Raw genomic sequence first — 19,296 nt, 5'->3', positions numbered from 1 at the left:
ATCTGGAATGCACTGTCTGAGAGTGTGGTGGAGGCAGGTTCAGCGAGTGTTTAGGATCTGGAATGCACTGTCTGAGAGTGTGGTGGAGGCAGGTTCAGCGAGTGTTTAGGATCTGGAATGCAATGTCTGAGAGTGTGGTGGAGGCAGGTTCAGTGTGTGTTTAGGATTTGGAATGCACTGTCTGAGAGTGTGGTGGAGGCAGGTTCAGCGAGTGTTTAGGATCTGGAATGCACTGCCTGAGAGTGTGGTGGAGGCAGGTTCAGTGTGTGTTTAGGATTTGGAATGCACTGTCTGAGAGTGTGGTGGAGGCAGGTTCTGTGAGTGTTTAGGATCTGGAATGCACTGTCTGAGAGTGTGGTGGAGGCAGGTTCAGTGTGTGTTTAGGATTTGGAATGCACTGTCTGAGAGTGTGGTGGAGGTAGGTTCTGTGAGTGTTTAGGATCTGGAATGCACTGTCTGAGAGTGTGGTGGAGGCAGATTCAATCATGGCTTTCAAAAGGGAATTGGATAATTATCTGAAGAGAGAAGATTTGCAGGGCTATGGGAAAGGGCAGAAACGGGACTAGCTGAGTTGCTCTTGCAGAGAGCTGGCACAGACACAATGGACTGAATGGCCTCCTTCTGTGCTGTAATCATTCTCTGAATCTATGAAATGAATCAACCATTAGTTTTAACTATGGATTTCAAACATAGTTATCAACAAATTAATCAACCTTTTGTTCTAAGGATAATTAACAAAATTAGTGTTCCAAGCTGGGTTGGGCACCATTCATATTTTCAGAATACATGTGTGGAGCCTGAGTATGACCATGGATGGATGTAGTTGCTGCTTATGCATTGATAACTGGAATGTGCTTTGCCTTATATACCAGTTGGATTCTGATAAAGGCGTAATTTGTTTGCTAAGAACTGTTGGGGCAGGATTGTGCTGTCGATGATAGTCGTTGCAGCTGCAATTCAGGTGAGACTCTTCATTCGAATCCCTTTCCTCACCCTTCATGCTTTCTTGCTGCTGTGCCAAGCTTGAATTACTATTTAAATAAGCCTGCAGTTTTCTGTTTCTCTCTTGGCATCGTCCAACAGGCTCATCGAGGCACTCGGCGCTGTTTCATTATGAGCAACAACCCCAATTGCCCCATCCCACCCTCTCGTCAACGTTGCCGCCCAATGCACCCGCTGGGGACTAATCTTGCCAATCTTCTTCCTGTTGAACTCACCCCTCACAGTGTTGACCCTGTGGACTCTGCCAGTGGATCAGCTCTCACTGTCCCTCCACACATCTCCCTCCAGAATGCCCGTTCACTTGTGAACAAGGCCCTTGCCATCCATGAACTTATTGTGGATGATTTCATTGATGTCATGGCCTTAATGGAAACCTGGCTGAAGGATGATGACATCTTGCCATTTAATGAAGCCTCTCCTGCCAGACTACATCTTTCACCATTTGCCCCACCAAGACTGTCGCAGTGCTGGTGTGGTGTTTATCACCAGATCACACCTTGGTCTGACCCTCTACTCCTCTGGCATTTTATCCTCCTTTGAGCTCCTCACCTCGTTCCACCCCTCTCACCTCCCTTTCAAAATCCTCATTCTCTACCTCCATCTCAAGTACAATAAAAATGTCATCACCAAGATATCTTCCCTGCTTTCCTCCTTTAGCCTTTGCACTGAGCGACTTCTCATCCTCAGTGATTTCAACCTCCATCTCAACTCATCGTGTTCTCTCTCCTGAGTTCACTGCCCTCTTATCCTCCCTAAATCTCTCCCTCCATGTTAACTCTCTGGCCCATATTCGCAGCCTCCCCTCAACCTTGCCATCTCACATGGTCTTGCTAGCCCCATCGTATCAATCACAGATAAGGCCATCTCTGATCACTTCCTTATATCAGTGTCCACCCACATCCCCTTTTTACGCCCCAACCCTACCTCATTCCGTTTCCCTCCCTGGAAAAAACTATGCCGCAATTCACTTACAAGAGCACTTTCAAATTCTCAACTATCTAGCCTTTGGCCCTCCGTTTGCCACAACATTTCTACAGCTGCTGATTTGCTCAACTGCACCCTCACCTGCACCTTTGATGCCCTAATCCCCAATAAAAAGATCAGTCTCTCTCACCCTGGCCATTCCTCCGGTATGGCCCTCATCTCCCCTCCATTAAGTCCAAGGGACACAGACTTGAAAGGATATGGCGGACAACTGTTTTAGCCATCCCCGCCAGATCTGGCTGGACCACCTATTGGGTCCTGCTCTCACCTGCCAAAACTATTCACTATTCCAGGATCATCTTGGAATGCAAAGATAACCCCTGGCTTCTTTTCTCTACTTCAAACCATCTTCTTAAATCCATCTCCCCTGCCTCCTTCACCCTCACCTCCAACAATAAGTGTGAGGAGCTCATGGATTTCTTTCTCACTAAGATTGAGACCATCTGCCTCTGCCACTATCCTCCATTCCACTTGGCCAATGGGCCAAACTTTCTATAATGTCTCCCCTACCCTAGCTCTGAACTCACATCATTCTCTAGTTTCTCTCCTATCTCCCCTCATGCCCTCTCCAAGCTCATCCTGTCCACGTGACCCACCTCCTCGATCCTATTCCCACTAAACTCCTGACCACCCAATTTCCCCTCCTGGTCCCCATGTTAGGTGATATTATAGATGGTTCTCTGCCACCAGGTGTTGTCCCTCTTGCCTTCAAATCTGCCGTCATCACCCACTTCTCAAAATAAAACAACCCTCGACCCCACCAACCTTGCAAATTACCATCCCATCTCCAACTTCCCTTTCTTCTCCAAAGTCCTTGAACATATTGTTTGCCTTCCAAATCCATTCCCATCTTTCTCAGAATGTCGTGCTTGAATCCCTTTCATCAGGTTTACGCCACAGTATTGAAACAGCTCTTATCAAAGTCACTAATGACATCCTACGTGACTGTGACAAAGGTAAACTTTCCCTCCTCGACCTCCTCGACCTTTCTGCAGCCTTGGACACGGTTGACCACACCATACTTCTCCAATGTCGTCCAGCAGGGTGGGACTGCTCTCATCTGGTTCCATTCTTGTCTATCCAGTCGTAGCCAGAGAATGACTTGCAATGGTTTCTCTTCCTGCTCCTGCACCGTTACATCTAGTGTCCTCCGAAGGTCTATCCTTGACCCCTTCTATTTCTCATCTACAGGTTGCCCTCAGTGACATCATCTGAAAGCACAGCGTTAGTTTTCACATGTACGCTGACGACACCCAACTTTACCTCATCACTTCTCATAACTCCTCCACTGTTGCTAAACTATCAGACTGCTTATCCAACATCCAGTACTGGATAAGCAGAAATTTTTTCCAATTAAAGATTGGGAAGACTGAAGCCGTTGTTTTCGGTTCCCACTCCAAACTCCGCTCCCTAGTTACTGACTCCATTCCTCTCCCTGGCAACAGTCTGAGATTAAACCTGTCTGTTCACAACATTGGTGTCACATTTGACCCCGAGATGAGCTTCCGACCTCATATTCATGCATCGCTAAGAGCGCCTGTTTCCAACTCCGTAACATCGCCTGACTTCGTCCCTGTCTCAGCTCATCTGCTGCTGAAATCCTCATTCATGCCTTTGTTACCTCTAGACTTGACTAGTCCAATCCACTCCTGGATGGTCTCCCACATTCTACCCTCCGTAAACTTGAGGTCGTCCAAAACTCTGCTGTCTGTGTCTTAACTCGCACCCAGTCCCATTCCCCTATCACCCCTGTGCTCACTTTGTGCAGTACATCTCTCTGCCTCTCCATCTCACTTTTCTCCTTTAAGGCGCACCTTAAAACCTACCTGTTTGCCTAAATTTTGGTCATCTAACCTAATATCTCCTTATGTGACTTGGTATCATACTTTGTTTTATGATGCTCCTGTGAAACACCTTGGGATGCTTTTTCACATTAAAGGTGCTATATAAATGTAAATTGTTGCTCTTGTGTATCTGACTTCAGCTCTCTGTTTTACATAGTGATGTTGGAACAACCAATTGTGCTGCTGTGCTACTTAGACTGTTATTTTTAGTAATAGTGACTTGCAATTACCATTGATGTTAATGAAGGCGGAGCTATGATTACCATCTCGCTGTTTTCAGTGAAAACAAAGGGTGGAGTGGTCTAAAAATCCAGGAAAATGTGGAGTGGCGTAATTAATGTCTTATGTCACTTACTCTATAATTTCTTCTTTGGTGCCATTCAGAAGTCCCTCTGATGTCGTTCTGCTGTTACAATGCTTCAAGTCCCCAGAAAATTGTGGACCATTATTTCCTTTTGGCCTTGTTTATGACAGGGGCGTCTATATCTGATCTAGCTTCACTGTTCCCCCAAACTCTGTATTAAAATCTGGTTACTAGGATACATTATGAACCATTCCTTTGAGACTTAGCATTTCCCATTAATGATTTTTTTCCATTCTGCCAATGAAACACTTTCAAAGTGTCGTCGTTGATATGTAGGCAACCGCAGTGCTCAATTTTTGCATGGCAAGATCCCATTAAATGGTGCTTGAGGGATGAATATTGTGCAGAACATTGGGAGAATTCTTTGCTATTTGAATTGTGTCAAAGGTACTTTAATGTCCACCTAAGCAGGCAGGGCTCTGAGGAAGGGTCACAGTCCTAAACACTAACTTAATTTCTCTCAACGCAGGTGCTGCCTGACCTGCTGAGTACATTTCCGTTTTTTATTTCAGATTTCCAGCATCTGCAGTATTTTGCTTTTGTAAGTAGGCAGAGGCTCAGTATAATGTCTCATATAGAAAACCAACCCTCTGACAATACAGCACTCTGTGCTACATTGAAGTGTCAGCCCAGATTATGTGAATTATATATTCAGTGTGCAGGGTATCACCAACTAGACTCGAGAGTGTGCCTGACGCTGTCATCAAACTGACGGGTGGCATGTATGTTTCTGTGACCTGGCTGCAAATACAGCCCAAAGTATTGAAATAAAAGGCTTTCTGCTGCAGTCAGCCTGTACTATGGCTTATTGTCAGTCGAATGCAGTACATCGTGTAATGGGAAGAGACATGTTGCTGTAACTTGCTGCACTGCTCTAGTAAACTGGTGCTTGGGTTAGGCTGGCCCCACCCGTGTCTGTCCAAAGCTTTAAACACTGAGCAAAATGCAATAATCGATTTGTGATCACTGTCACAGTCGAAGCACAAGTCTCAAGTGATTTGCCTAATTTAGCTCAGGTTCACGAAATGTTTCAGCACATTTCCTGCTATACCCAGAACAGAATAACTCTATCTTTGCCCAGTTGTTGTTGCCAACATGCAGAGGCAGTCATTGGCATAAGACAACAACTTCATTTGTCTGGAGACTCTGCCGAGAGCTCACCAGCAGCCAGTGGGAGCAGTGGAACAGAAAGATTACCCGCACTAAGACATTATCAGGATCCATCAATATGTAAATTAAATGTTGATCACACTCTGGCCTTCTGAAAATTAGTGACACAGAATCCCTTCAGACAAGTGCCTCTTCGCTCAGAGCTTTCAACATTGCTGCAGAAACATTTGGATTATAGCCTCTCATGGGAATTTGAAACAAAGTATAAATATTGACTGTGGAACAGTGGGCGGTTCCCAAAGCTTAACTCGAGAAGGGTTTCCATAGAGAATCTCAAGCCTCTGCCACTGGGACTAAGCCACCCTGTCTGCACCTTTCTCACTGGGGGGTTCCAACCGCCATCAAGATTGTGTATGTGGAACATCAGCGTGGCAGTGAAATCTTCCCTTGTAATAGTGAACCATATTAAAGCACAATTTAATACTGGATCACCATTTGCTCAACATCCAGCAATTAACTCACTGACACCGGAACACCCAAACCTGTGAACGCCTTTGACATCAGTTGCCAATCAGAGTCCCTGTGTGTGATTGTAATCTTCCCCGCTTTCCCCTCAGCCTCTGCACTTCCTCAGTGATTTCAACCTCCATCTCAGCTCATCATGCTGTCTCTCCTCTGAGCTCACTGCCTTCCTATCCTGCCTTATCTCTTCCTCGCTATCTCTCCATTCGTATAAACGCCCCTATCCATACTCACGGCCACCCCTTGCCCTTGCCATCTCACATTGCCCCACTATTCCCACTGTGTGAATCACAGATAAGAACATCTCTGATCAATTGTATTGCTCCTTGTTTTGCCGTCACTCCATGTGCAAAATCTGGACCTACGTAATAGTCACAGGAGGACAAAGTGCCAGAAGGCGATCCCAAGTGACAGCCGCCCCCAGGGTAATTGGAGCAACCGATGGAATGCGGTGTCTGGATTCAGGGGCAAGTGAATTATCGATTGGTGCATTCATTGTTTGGAAATAAGCACGGGATACTTCCAGATTATAGTACAGAACAGTCGGTGTGCGTATGACCGACAACATAAGACTCCTCGACATCAACAAAACGGGATGGATCCCTCCCATCTACTTCCAGGTTGCAAGCCGGCTGGGGTTGCCAACTCCCCCCCCCCTCCCCACCCACCCCCCCCAGGATTGTCCTGGAATCTCTGTGAATTGAAGATTAATCTCCTGTGAGCAAACCACCCAGGAGAGAAATCATAGAGGCTTTAAAAATTATCTGCAGCTCCTTTGAACTTTATAATTTATTAGTTATGATAATATTGGAGGGGAGGGGGGGGGGCGGGTGGAATAAAAAGGCTGTTTAACTGGACGGGTGGTTAGAGAAGGGAAGTCATGTAATAAAATCTCCAAGAAGACGTCTAAACAAGAGTTGGCAATGCTAAAGTCTATTGAACATATAAAGTGTTTGGGTCACAGCATTATTGTTTAGGTGTAACAGCTAACACTTTCAATCGTCTTCCAACTCCCTCTCCCAGTGAAGGATTTATCTGTAATGACTTTAGGACCAGGCTACCTGTTGATGGCTCTAACAGCAGCGGGCTTGAATTTCTGAACTGAATTCTTCCACAGTTTCCCCTCCTGAGTCAGCTAATCTGTTTGCCGCTCTCGAGTTTGTTACTAGGAGGGCCCCAAGTTTACAGCTCACCCAACTTGCTGAGCAGCCTGACACTGAACTGACGGGTTGTCAACAATCTGCTTCCTCGTCATCAAATGCAACCTCTCAATCTCCGAGCATGATTTAAATCCTGCACTATTGCTCCAGTATACCGCTTCCATTAGAAGATGGGGGGGAGGGGGGGGGGGGGGGGTGGGGGTTGGGCTTGGAGAAGGAACACTGCAGTTTTGATGTTGTGCTCATCCTGCTTTTGATGCCACATCACTCAGTCCTTGTGTCAGTTTGCCTCATTATAGATTTTCACCACTTTGAGTTCCTTAGTCACTGGGCAGGTCCCTGAGAAACTCCCACATTGAGTTTGATACTGGGGCAGGAACAGTTCCTATACCCAGGCACTCAGCAGCCTTGGCAACCTTCCCCCAGCATTGGATCATACAGCACAGAAGGAGGCCATTCAGCCCATCATGCTTGTGCTGCCTCTTTGAAAATTATGCAATTAATCCCTCTCTTTCCCCATTAGCCCTGCAAATTTCTCCCTTCAGGCATGTATCCAATTCCCTTTTGAAAGTTACGATTGAATCTGCTTCCACCGCCCTTTCAGGCAGCGCATGTTAGATCACAACTCACTCTGGGAAAAGATTCTCTTCATCTTGCCACCGGTTCTTTTGTCAATTATCTTAAATCTGTGTCCTCGAGTTACCAGGCAAAACTGTTCCTTTCCTTTTTGACAATTATTTAATTCTTCCTCCTTGCAAAGTAGGCTGGAGGAACTTTTAACTTCTTTCTGGGGAGAGTGGGGAGGGACAATGGAGAAACCTGGACCTCTTGGCTTCTTCACCAACCAAGATGTCACCATAGGGACAGGCGACATTAGAACATAGAGAACATAGAACAGTACAGCACAGTACAGGCCCCTCGGCCCATGATGTTGTGCCGAACCTTTAACCTACTCTAGGATCAAACTACCTACATACCCTTCATTCTACTATCATCCATGTACCTATCCAAGAGTCGCTTTAAATGTCCCTAATGTATCTGCTTCTACTACCACCGCTGGCAGTGCATTCCACGCACCCACCACTCTCTGTGTAAAGAACCTACCTCTGACATCTCCCCGAAACCTTCCTCCAATCACCTTAAAATTATGCCCCCTGGTGATAGCCCTTTCCGCCCTGGGAAAAAGTCTCTGGCTATCCACTTTATCTATGCCTCTCATCATCTTGTACCCCTCTATCAAGTCACCTCTCATCCTTCTTCACTCCAATGAGAAAAGCCCGAGCTCCCTCAACCTTTCTTCGTAAGACATTCACACGACAGGATGCTCCATTGACCAAGTGAACTTGCTGTTTTTCTCCATACTCACAGATTTTCAGCCCACTGCCCTTACCCCCCCATCACCTCCCCCAGCCATAGAGTCATAGAGTTATACAGCACAAAAACAGACCCTTCAGCCCATTGTGTCTGTGCTAGCCATCAAGCACCTAACTATTCTAATCCCATTTTCCAGCACTTGGCCCGTAGCCTTGTATGCTATGGCGTTTCAAGAGCTCATCTAAATACTTCTTAAATGTTGTGAGGGTTCCTGCCTCTACCACCCCTTCAGGCAGTGCGTTCCAGATTCCAACCATCCTCTGGGTGAAAAAATGTTTCCTCAAATCCCCTCTAAACCTCCTGCCCCTTACCTTGAGTCTATGCCCCCTGGTTATTGACCCGTCCGCTAAGCAAAACATTTCTTCCTATCTACCCAATTAATGCCCTTCTGAAAACTCAGATTGCTGGGGTGACCGTCTGTTCCAACAGCTTGTTTAAGAGTGTGAGCTGACGTGACTGTGGGTATTTCCAGTTTAATGTCTGCAGGCTTTGAGGAACCTGGACCAGAAAAATGGCAAAGTGGTTCCTTCCCCGGAATTGAACATCCCTCGAGGGAGAAAATCACCAAAAAAATTAGTAACATTTACATCTTATTATAGTTATTACGGAAACGTGGTTGAGGGATGGGCAGGACTGGCAGCTCAATGTTCTGGGGTACCGATGCTTCCAGTGTATCAGAGGTGGAGGTAAGAGAGGAGGGGGAGTTGCACTACTGGGGAGGAGATCACGGCAGTACTTAGAGAGGATATCCCGGGGGGAATATCTAGCGAGGCCATATGGGTAGAACTTAGAAATAAGAAAGGGGTGATCACTTTGATGGGATTATACTATAGGCCCCCCCAATAGTCAGAGGGAATTGGAGGAGCATATATGTAGGGAAATCACAGATAGGTGTAGGATCAAGCCGATCTTGATGCCTGTCTAAACTAAAACCTTCTGCACTGCCGGGGTCCGTATCCCTCTCTTCCCATCCTATTCATGTCTTTGTCAAGATGCCTCTTAAATGTCGCTATTGTACCTGCTTCCACCACCTCCCCCGGCAGCAAGTTCCAGGCACTTGCTGAGTACTTGAATGAGCAAGGCAGAGGTATATGGAATTAATGCAGGCAGGTGGGATTAGTATAGATAGGCATTATGGTCAGCATGAACGCGGTGGGCCGAAGGGCCTCTTTCTATGCTGTACGACTCAATTTAAAATAAAAAACAACAGCCTCTCAAGAACGATTGGGATGAAATTGGTCTTCGACACTGATAATGAATTGACTGCACGTTTCATACCGCATTTGATTTTCTGTTCCAATGATGTCAGTTAGGCAGGGTATAACTATCGCCCAAGAACAATTTCACCCAGAAGGTGTGTGAAGTTGCTCCCCAGTGGGGTACTAAGTTACTGCCCAGTGGGGTAATGAGTTGCCCAGACTAGGGAATCCTAGCACCTTCCTGACCTGTGCTGGTCTCAGTGGCTGTGTGGGACAGACTGGAGCTGCTCCTCAGTGAGGGGGTGGGATGGGGTAATTAACAGCAGGAGTTCCTGCTTCAGGCCCCCACCCAGTGACTACCCCCCACCCTCCTGTAGATGGCCAGCAACTGATCAATAAATCTTCTGATAACTATCTGGCATCAGGTACAGACATGATCCACTTAGGCTTGGCACCAGATGCTGCAACACCTGGATCTGGACACGGGGGCGGAATAATGCACTGGGTCTGTTGAGCCCATGGACCCTTGCCCAAAATGACTTCATGCAAATCCGGAAGCGTGTGGATGTGTCTGGGGGATTTTGTGCACGAGGAGGCAGCGTTTGAGGGTGGGGGCATTTGCATGGGTGTGGGGAAGGGGCTTGTCTGGGAGGGGTGGGGGGGGGGGGGGGGGGCAGGCCGCGGGAGCTGCTGCATATTCTCAGTGCCTAGAATCCTAAGAATTCTCATTCTATCTCAGCCTTGGACGAGTTGCTGCTTTCAGGGATGACGGGAAAATAAAGTTATTAGTTTTTTTTTGTCTCCAAGGAGAGCTTTGCTCAGTAGCTTCAAGGTCTGCTTCCTATTTATACTCTGTCTCAGTGGGATAGAGAGAGAGAGAGAGAGCGTGTTCCGTCATTTAATTCACACAGCCCTCGGACCCTCTGTTAAAATGTGCTCTCGATCTGGCAGCAGATGGAGCTGGGATGATCACAGTTCACTCTCATTTCCTGCTGACTTCAACAACAAAAAGTGGCAGGAATCCAAGATCAGGAATAATTTCTTAGCTTACAAAGCTGAAGGACAAGTTGAGAGAGTTTGTGAAATATCAGACTCCCATACCAGGATTCCCTGAGGGACAATGATATTCGGGGTAGTTGCTATATGCACATACATTTGAGATGTTGAAATGTGACAGTATCTTGGGCAAAGCACAGGCCTGGGCTCTGTGCCAGTCTGTTCAGTATCCGAAGGTCAGCAGCAACAGAATGCCCAAGATTATATTAAGAAGGGATGTCCCTCACTGTGACTGGGTAGCTCAGTTGGCGAGATAGAGAGTGCGTGGTTCAGAACAAAGTCAACAGTGCCAATTCAATGTCTGTTCTGGTCTGAGGAAAGCAACAGGAAACCACCTCATATACCCTCACCCCTAGACATGCTCATCTCTCCTGCGTGGAGGGAAAGAACAGAGGACCTGCCCTTGGGCAGAACAGCAGCACAGTCCATTACTGCAGCAAAGAGGAGGGCGTGCCCGCAAGAAAAATAGGAGCCTTGAGATTTTAGCTAGATTACTAACTGCTCAGAAGCAGTTTGCTTTGCTGTGACATAAAAGGAGATGGGGAGGAATGTTGTTACTCTTGACTGCAGGACTTCTCAAAATCCAGGCCAAATTGCCCAACTTTTGTTCTTTTAATCACCATTTTTATATGCAGACTTCCTTCCGGAAGGTGGTGTTTCCTCAGGCACCGGCCACTCTGCAGTACCTCATTCAAGTTTGAACATGGACAGAGTCTGCTGGTAGGCCATTCGACTGTATGGGGCATCACAGCACAATCTGGCCCTGTTCTCAGGAGACATGTGACACCCAGAAGCAGGATTGCCAGTCACGTAGCTTCTTGAGGGGAGCCCATTTGTAATACCCCATAACCATGACTGGGTTCAGCTAACTCTGCACAGACCAGACACCAAACCTTACCACCTCCCCCCGCCCCCCCCCCACCACCACCTCCCATCATGTCTCAGATACTGAATAAACTAACAGGTACAAAGGATTACTGGTAAACTAGGGGGCTGCATTCAGCTCTTCCACAAATACAGTCAGCACTGAGACAGGATTGGACTCTGTGGTACATGGAAGATGCGAGCAGCACAAGGTGTCTGCACGCCATCCCTGGAATTATGTTTCCGTGGAGGGAAGAGAGAAACAGTTCAGAATGGGTATGTAATTGGCAAATGAATTTCAACATAGATAAGGGAGAGGTGCTGTATTTTGGTAGGAGGAATAAGACTGCCACATACTGCTTGGAAAGCAAGAATCTAAATGGGGTAGAGGATCTGGGGGGGTACAGATACACAAATCACTAACAGTAGCAATACAAGTTAATAAAGACATGTAAAAAATAAACCAAGCACCAAGGTTCATTTCCAGAGGGATAGAATTGAAAAGCAGCGAAGTTACGTTAAACTCGTACAGAACCTTAGAATACTGTGGAGTGTTTCCGGTTTCCATATTAGAAAAATATAGAGGCACTGAAGGTGGTGCAAAAAAGATTCACGAGGATGACACCAGAACCGAGGTGTAGTAACCATCAGGAAAGATTAAACGGGCTAGGGATCTTTATAAAAAAGCAGGATGAGGGGTAGCGATAAAGGCCTCTATTATGAAAGGGTTTAATCGGATTGAGAGAAAATATTTTCACTTATGTGGGCAAAGACCAGAATTAGAGATCATAAATACAAGATAGTCGCTAATAAATCCAATAGTGAATTCAGGAGAAACTCCTTTATCCATGGTGGTGAGAATGTGGGACTCGCTACCACAGGGAGTGGTTGCGGTCAAAAGTGTAGATACGTTTAAGGTGAAGCTAGATAAGCACGAGGGAGAAAGGAACAGAAAGATATATTGATAGGCCGAGATGAAGAGGGTGGGAGGAGGCTCGTGTGGAGCATAAACACCAGCAGAGACCAGTCGGGCCGAATGGGCTTTTTCTGTGCTGTAGACTCGATGTAACTCTGCGTCATCCAATATTTTCCCTTACGTGCACAGATAAAGACATGAAAGGCGAAAGAAAACAAAACAAGGAGTCATTTTTTTTTTTATTACATTACTATTGGCAAAACATGAAACAGGAATTTGAGCTGGCATCGGAACAGAAAACACAAATTCTCAGAGTGCTTCCATTGCTGGAGTTTTTACAACGATTCCATTTTACCAATACTGACATTTTTAAACATGTCACTGAGACCACTGGCAACATGATTGTAGAGAATGATAATCCAACATGAAGTTGAACAATGATAAATTGGAATTCAAAGTTTACACACATTTAAACTTAATTCAATGTGGCTCTCGGTTCTGGGCAGGTTAGAGCTGCAGCATCTCACAGGTCTGTGGGGAAAGCCAATTTCCAGCACCCCTGTTGTTGGGGCTCAGCCTTGATAGTGCACATTGACAGGCTATTCCACCATAGAGTAAATCAGTGTCAAGCAGAATCCTGCCCTTGCCATGCTTTCCAGCAGGGGTCACTGGAGAGCAACCCTGAACAGAGAAATTGCTAGGCCACGGAGACCTGCCAACTCTTTCCATTCTCATTTTCCCCGAGCAGTGTCTGTTTATTAAAGCACAAAAATTTCTTCAGCTCAGGTTTATTTGTGAGCTTCATCACCTGGAGCCTGGCACAGAGTCCCAGAGCAGCACCCCAGCAAAGCACATTCCCATGTTCTATCAGGGCTTGTTTAACACTGTGCCTTGCATAGTCAGCTGAGCCGAGAGCCACTGACTGGGCGCCCAGGTGGAGCTGGGAAGTGGGATAGAAACATATCTGATCAACTCTTCCCTGAAGTGATTGCTCAGGCTGTGTGCGTGGGGGCGGAGTTGGTCAAAACCTGTCCAAATAAGCAGAAGAAATTTAAACTAAGTGCAATGAGGGTTGGAAACAATAGCGCTAGTTTTGGCAATCTATAAATATCCATCAGACTTTCACAAAAATATCAATTTATGGCAAATTTGGCATCAGGTCCAGTGGGGACGGGGACACCACACTCCACATGGACCCTTGCTGTAAAAGGAACACATTTACAATCACACTCAAACTGCAAGTACAGGGATTATATTCTTTGTTTTCTATACTAGAAATATAAAGAATCTAAATTTGCATTTGGAATACAAGGCACACATTGCATAAACTGGGGCTATATTGCTGCAGAGGAATATATGGCTTTAATATAGAATTCTTTATTTCATTTTAGTCCAAACGCAGCAGGAAGCAAGTGGAGCACAAAGCAGTGGGTGGTTACATGGGGAGGAAGGCAATGATTTCCAAGAGACAGTCATTCACGTACAGTTTGTGGAAATCAGAGCACTTTGCAGAATTCAGCCAAACTGAACTGAAAGATGGGATCCTGTTGAGATGGAGGCAGGTGGGGGCCTGGTGAGCGGACCCCCCCGCCTAGGCACAAGAAGTTCATCCACCATTAGTATCCAAACCAGCAGCACTGCGCCGTGATCAGCTTCATATTTGGAGTTCAAACATGTTTTCATGCATTAACTACATCAGGGAGTGCAATCTTTTAAAAGTTAAAACTGCAGGGCCACATAAGCTTATAGAGACAGAATAACACCGCAGCAACTGGGGACAATGTTGTACAAGCTTCATTCAGAAGTATTCCCAATTTGTAACAAACCCTTACCCGACAGAATTCAGAGACAATATTGCTTCACATTAGACAGGTCCAAACCGCTCAACATAATGCACTGATCAGATTGAGAAAATGCAGAGATTGTCTACTGGCAGCGGGCACCAATTGAGGTAGTACTGAAATCTCTAAGCTACTTGATGTAGCTGGGACATCCAGACATGCTCAGAACAAGTTAAAAGGGAGGAAAAGGAATTCAGCAATGTTAAAAGCAGGTAATCTAATTGCATTGATGGGTCATGGGCAGTTTGTAGGGCGAACCGAAGGCGGGCCCTCAGAGAATATGAAATAGAAAGCAGAATCGGCAAACTTTTGATTCATGGAGAAAAATCTTATGGTTGTGGCACAAATCATTACTCAGCATTTGTTATCTGAACACCTACATTGGGCCAATAGTGAGAGGGAACCCCCCCCCCCCCCCACACACACACACACCACTCAATGTAAAATAGTACAATATGTAAGTCTTGGAAATTTATTCCAAAAGCTTGGATTTGTTCTTTCCATTAAGGAAAGCGACTGTGCAGATTGTCCCCCTCAATGCTAGGTGGGTGCACTGACAGGGCAGAAAGCCGATGGTTTCAGAGAGCAGCATTTGCAGTAAGGGTTTCCCAGATCATACAGGCACGGCTGGAGAGTAAAGTCTAACCAGCAAAGCAACTGCTACTTTGTGTGGAGATTATTTTTAACTACAATATAAATTTATAAAGTGTATGATGATCAGAGAATTAATATTGTCTCTTTCTCTGCCCACTAATGAATTCAAGATCAATGAAGTTGTTAAGAGACTAATTAAGTCACCCAGAAGCCATTGCTTTACACTTAGTTCCCAATAATCGACAGCAACAAGCGCTTGTAGTCTCCACTGGTGTCACTCTCCACCATCGTACGCAAACTCTTCTGGTACTTCTCCCAAAACGCCTGCTTGACCTGAACAAGGTCAATCTGTGGATAATGCAGAGCAGGAAATAAACAACACTTCAGGGGAAAAAAACACAGGTAACATTTCTTGTGTGCTTCTAAATGTAAAAGAATGAGATAACTACTAATAATGAGATAGCTACTGTGTACATTGTGGAAAGGGACAGAAACTGAAGACGCCAGGACAGAATGAGCAGCACTGCAGTAGTGAGGAGAGTAGCAGAGAAAAGACTGCAGGTGTTAGGCTGTACTCATCCATGAGCCAAGGACAGGTACCCAGGAGGGTAATGGACAGGTACAAAACACAAACGTAAAACCTCAGCGCTGATGCAGAATAAGACTGGTGAAATGAAAAGCAACTTTAAGAAATCAAAATGGCAGAACTGCATAAAATGAAGATTCCAGCTGATACAATATACATGAGAAACATGCACCAGGGTTGCTCACTCACCTACAATTTGTCCCTCACCTACAATTTGTCCCTCATTGAGGGAAAAGGTGGCGGGGGGGGGCAGTTTATACAGCGGAGGGCTTCTTCACATTATACAAGGTGTGAGCCGAACAGTATAATTCTTGAAACACTACAGGGTGGGGACTGAGACGAACATATCCAATGGTCTCAAGTCCAATTCCTGATCTGTGCTGGTTGATCTCTGGGAAATTCCACACTAGAGTCACTGGACAGTGAACAGGAGCAGGAACTGCTTCATCAATGACCTTCCCTCCATCATAAGGTCAGAAGTGGGGATGTTCGCTGGTGATTGCACAATGTTCAGCACCATTCGCAACTCCTCAGATACTGAAGCAGTCAGTGTAGAAATACAGCAAGACCTGGACAACATCCAGGCTTGGGCTGATAAGTGGCAAGTAACTTTTGTGCCTCACAAGTGCCAGGCAATGACCATCTCCAACAAGAGAGAATCTCACTATCTCCCTTTGACATTCAATGGCATTACCATCACCGAATCCCCCACTATCAACATCCTGGGGTTACTATTGACCAGAAACTGAACTGGACCAGCCACAAACATTGTGGCGACAACATCAGGTCAGAGGCTGGGAATTCTGTGACGAGTTGTTCCTTTAAGAAGGGTAGCAAGGATAATCCAGGAAATTACAGGCCGGTGAGCCTTACGTCAGTGGTAGGGAAATTATTGGAGAGGATTCTTAGGGACAGGATTTACTCCCATTTGGAAACAAACGAAATTAGCGAGAGGCAGCATGGTTTTGTGAAGGGGAGGTCGTGTCTCACTAATTTGATCGAGTTTTTTGAGGAAGTGACGAAGACGTTTGATGAAGGAAGGGCAGTGGATGTTGTCTATATGGACTTCAGTAAAGCCTTTGACAAGATCCCTCATGGCAGACTGGTACAAAAGGCGAAGTCACACGGGATCAGAGGGGAGCTGGCAAGATGGATACAGAACTGGCTCAGTCATAGAAGACAGAGGGTAGCAATGGAAGGGTGCTTTTCTGAATGGAGGGCTGTGACTAGTGGTATTCCGCAAGGATCAGTGCTGGGACCTTTGCTGTTTGTATTATATATAAATGATTTGGAGGAAAATGTAGCTGGTTTGATTAGTAAGTTTGCGGACGACACAAAGGTTGGTGGAATTGCGAATAGTGATGAGGATTGTCAGAAGATACAGCAGGATATAGATCGGTTGGAGACTTGGGCAGAGAAATGGCAAATGGAGTTTAATACGGACAAATGTGAGATAATGCATTTTGGAAGGTCTAATAAAGGTGGGAAGTATACAGTAAATGGCAGAACCCTTAGGAGTATTGACAGGCAGAGAGATCAGGGCGTACAGGTCCACAGATCACTGAAAGTGGCAACGCAGGTGGATAAGGTAGTCAAGAAGGCATACGGCATGCTTGCTTTCATCATTCGGGGCATAGAGTATAAAAATTGGCAAGTCATGCTGCAGCTGTACAGAACCTTAGTTAGGCTACACTTAGAATATTGCGTACAATTCTGGTCGCCACACTACCAGAAGGATGTGGAGGCTTTGGAGAGGGTACAGAAGAGGTTTACCAGGATGTTGACTGGTCTGGAGGGCATTAGCTATGAAGAGAGGTTGGATAAACTCGGATTGTTTTCACTGGAACGACGGAGGTGGAGGGGTGACATGATAGAGGTTTACAAAGTTATGAGCGGCATGGACAGAGTGGATAGTCAGACGCTTTTTCCCAGGGTGGAAGAGTCAGTTACTAGGGGACATAGGTTTAAGGTGCGAGGGGCAAGGTTTAGAGGGGATGTGCGAAGCAAGTTTTTTTTTCATACACAGAGGGTGGTGAGTGCCTGGAACTTGCTGCCAGGGGAGGTGGTGGAAGCAGGTACGATAGCGACGTTTAAGAGGCATCTTGACAAATACATGAATAGGATGGGAATAGAGGGATACGGACCACGGAAGTGCAAAAGGTTTTAGTTTAGACAGGCATCATGATCGGCGCAGGCTTGGAGTACTGTTCTTTGAGTAACTCACCGCCTGACTCCCCAAAGCCTGTCCACCATCAACAAGGCACAAGTCAGGAGTGTGATGGAATACTCTCCACTCGCCTGGATGGGTGCAGCTCCAACAACACTCAAGAAGCTCGACACCACCCAGGACAAAGCAGGCCACTTGACTGGCACACCATCCACAAACATTCACTCCCTCCATCACCGATGCTCAGTGGCAGTAATGTGTACCATCTACAAGATGCACTGCAGCAACTCACCAAGCATCCTTCAACAGCACCTTCCAAACCCGTGACCTCTACCACCTAAAAGGACAAGGGCAGCAGATGCATGGGAACACCACCACCTGCAAGTTCCAAGTCACATACCATTCTGACTTGGAACTATATCGCTGTTCCTTCACTGTCGCTGGGTCAAAATCCTGGAACTCCCTTCCTAACAGCACTTTGAGTGTACCTACCCCACATGGACTGCAGCGGTTCAAGGCGGCAACTTAGCACCACCTTAAGGGTAAGTAAGGATGGGCAATAAATGCTGGCCAGGCCAGAGACGCCCACATCCTAAGAATAAAGAAAAAACCCTAGCTCATAACTTGTCCACTCTCTATTCAGGGGTGCGCAGACTTGCTGTCACGCTACCGTCAATGTCTCAGCTGAGATCACAGAATCTTACAGCACAAAAGGAGGCCATTCGACCCACTGTGTTTGTGCTAGCTCTTTGAAAGAGCTATCCAATTAGTCCCACTCCTCTGTTTGCTCTTTGTTCACATGGCTCCAAAGTTTTTTCTTTACTCAGAAGGCTGTGAATCTTTGGAATTCTCTACCCCAGAGAGCTGTGGAAGGTCAATCATTGAGCATGTTTATGTTTAAAGCAGAGATTGACAGATTTCTAAATAGAAATGACATATGGGGACAGTGTGAGGAAAAAGGCATTGAAGTAGGTGATCAGCCGTGATCGTATTGAATGATGGGGCAGGCTTGATGTGCTGAATGGCCTACTCCTGCATCTATGTTCCTGTGTTTTCCTTTTCAATTATTTATCCACATCCCTATTCGAAAGTTACTATTGAATCCTGCTTCACCATCCTTTCAATTAGAACATTCCAGGTTGCAACTTGCTCAATATACGCGGCACAGATCGGGATCAAACCTGGGACTTTGCAGATCTGTATGGGATGAACTAACCAGTAAGGAACTGACACTGACCCTGTAAGCTGCACATGTACAGACTGCAGAATATAATAACTGACACCAATTAAAACTATTGCAAAGAAACTCTCCAACTCGGTTCTGTGTTTGTACCTCACTGCGAGTGACGATGACTCGGATGAGAGTAGAGTCATTGGTGCCAGCTCCTTTCATGGACTTATAGAGCTTTTCAGCAAAGAATGCTGGACGGTTGACCACACATTGTACTGCAAGAGAAAGGAGAGACGATAAACCTTTAGAACCTTTGGCAGCGCAAAAGATATCAAAACACTAGGAAATTTCAACACCACCTCTGTTTAATGGCCACCCGTGAAAATTGAGCAGTTTCCACTCCTCCCTCCCATAAAACCTATCAAATTCTAACAGGACTTGACAGGGTAGATGCAGGAAGGATGTTCCCGATGAAGGGGGAGTCCAAAACCAGGGGTCATAAGGATACGGGGTAAACCTTTCAGGACTGAGATGAGGAGAAA

The 19,296-nt window shown here is 46.0% G+C and overlaps 1 protein-coding gene across 2 annotated transcripts in view; it reads right to left on the bottom strand.

Moving 5' to 3' along the window:
* Positions 1-12,621: 12,621 nt before the first annotated feature.
* The window catches only part of LOC137355286 (annexin A7-like), an 85,836-nt gene continuing 79,161 nt past the window's right edge, over positions 12,622-19,296 (bottom strand). For both annotated transcript variants that reach the window (XM_068020242.1, XM_068020243.1), the window contains exons 14-15: positions 18,917-19,029; positions 12,622-15,178 (exon numbers count right to left, since the gene is read on the bottom strand). In XM_068020242.1, coding sequence (XP_067876343.1) covers positions 15,056-15,178; positions 18,917-19,029 — 236 coding nt within the window. In that variant the 3' untranslated portion in view covers positions 12,622-15,055. The remainder of the gene's footprint in view (positions 15,179-18,916; positions 19,030-19,296) is intronic.

This window comes from Heterodontus francisci, chromosome 42 (genome assembly GCF_036365525.1).
Source record: "Heterodontus francisci isolate sHetFra1 chromosome 42, sHetFra1.hap1, whole genome shotgun sequence".
Classification (NCBI taxonomy): domain Eukaryota; kingdom Metazoa; phylum Chordata; class Chondrichthyes; order Heterodontiformes; family Heterodontidae; genus Heterodontus; species Heterodontus francisci.
This window is presented reverse-complemented; position numbering and strand designations above follow the sequence as displayed.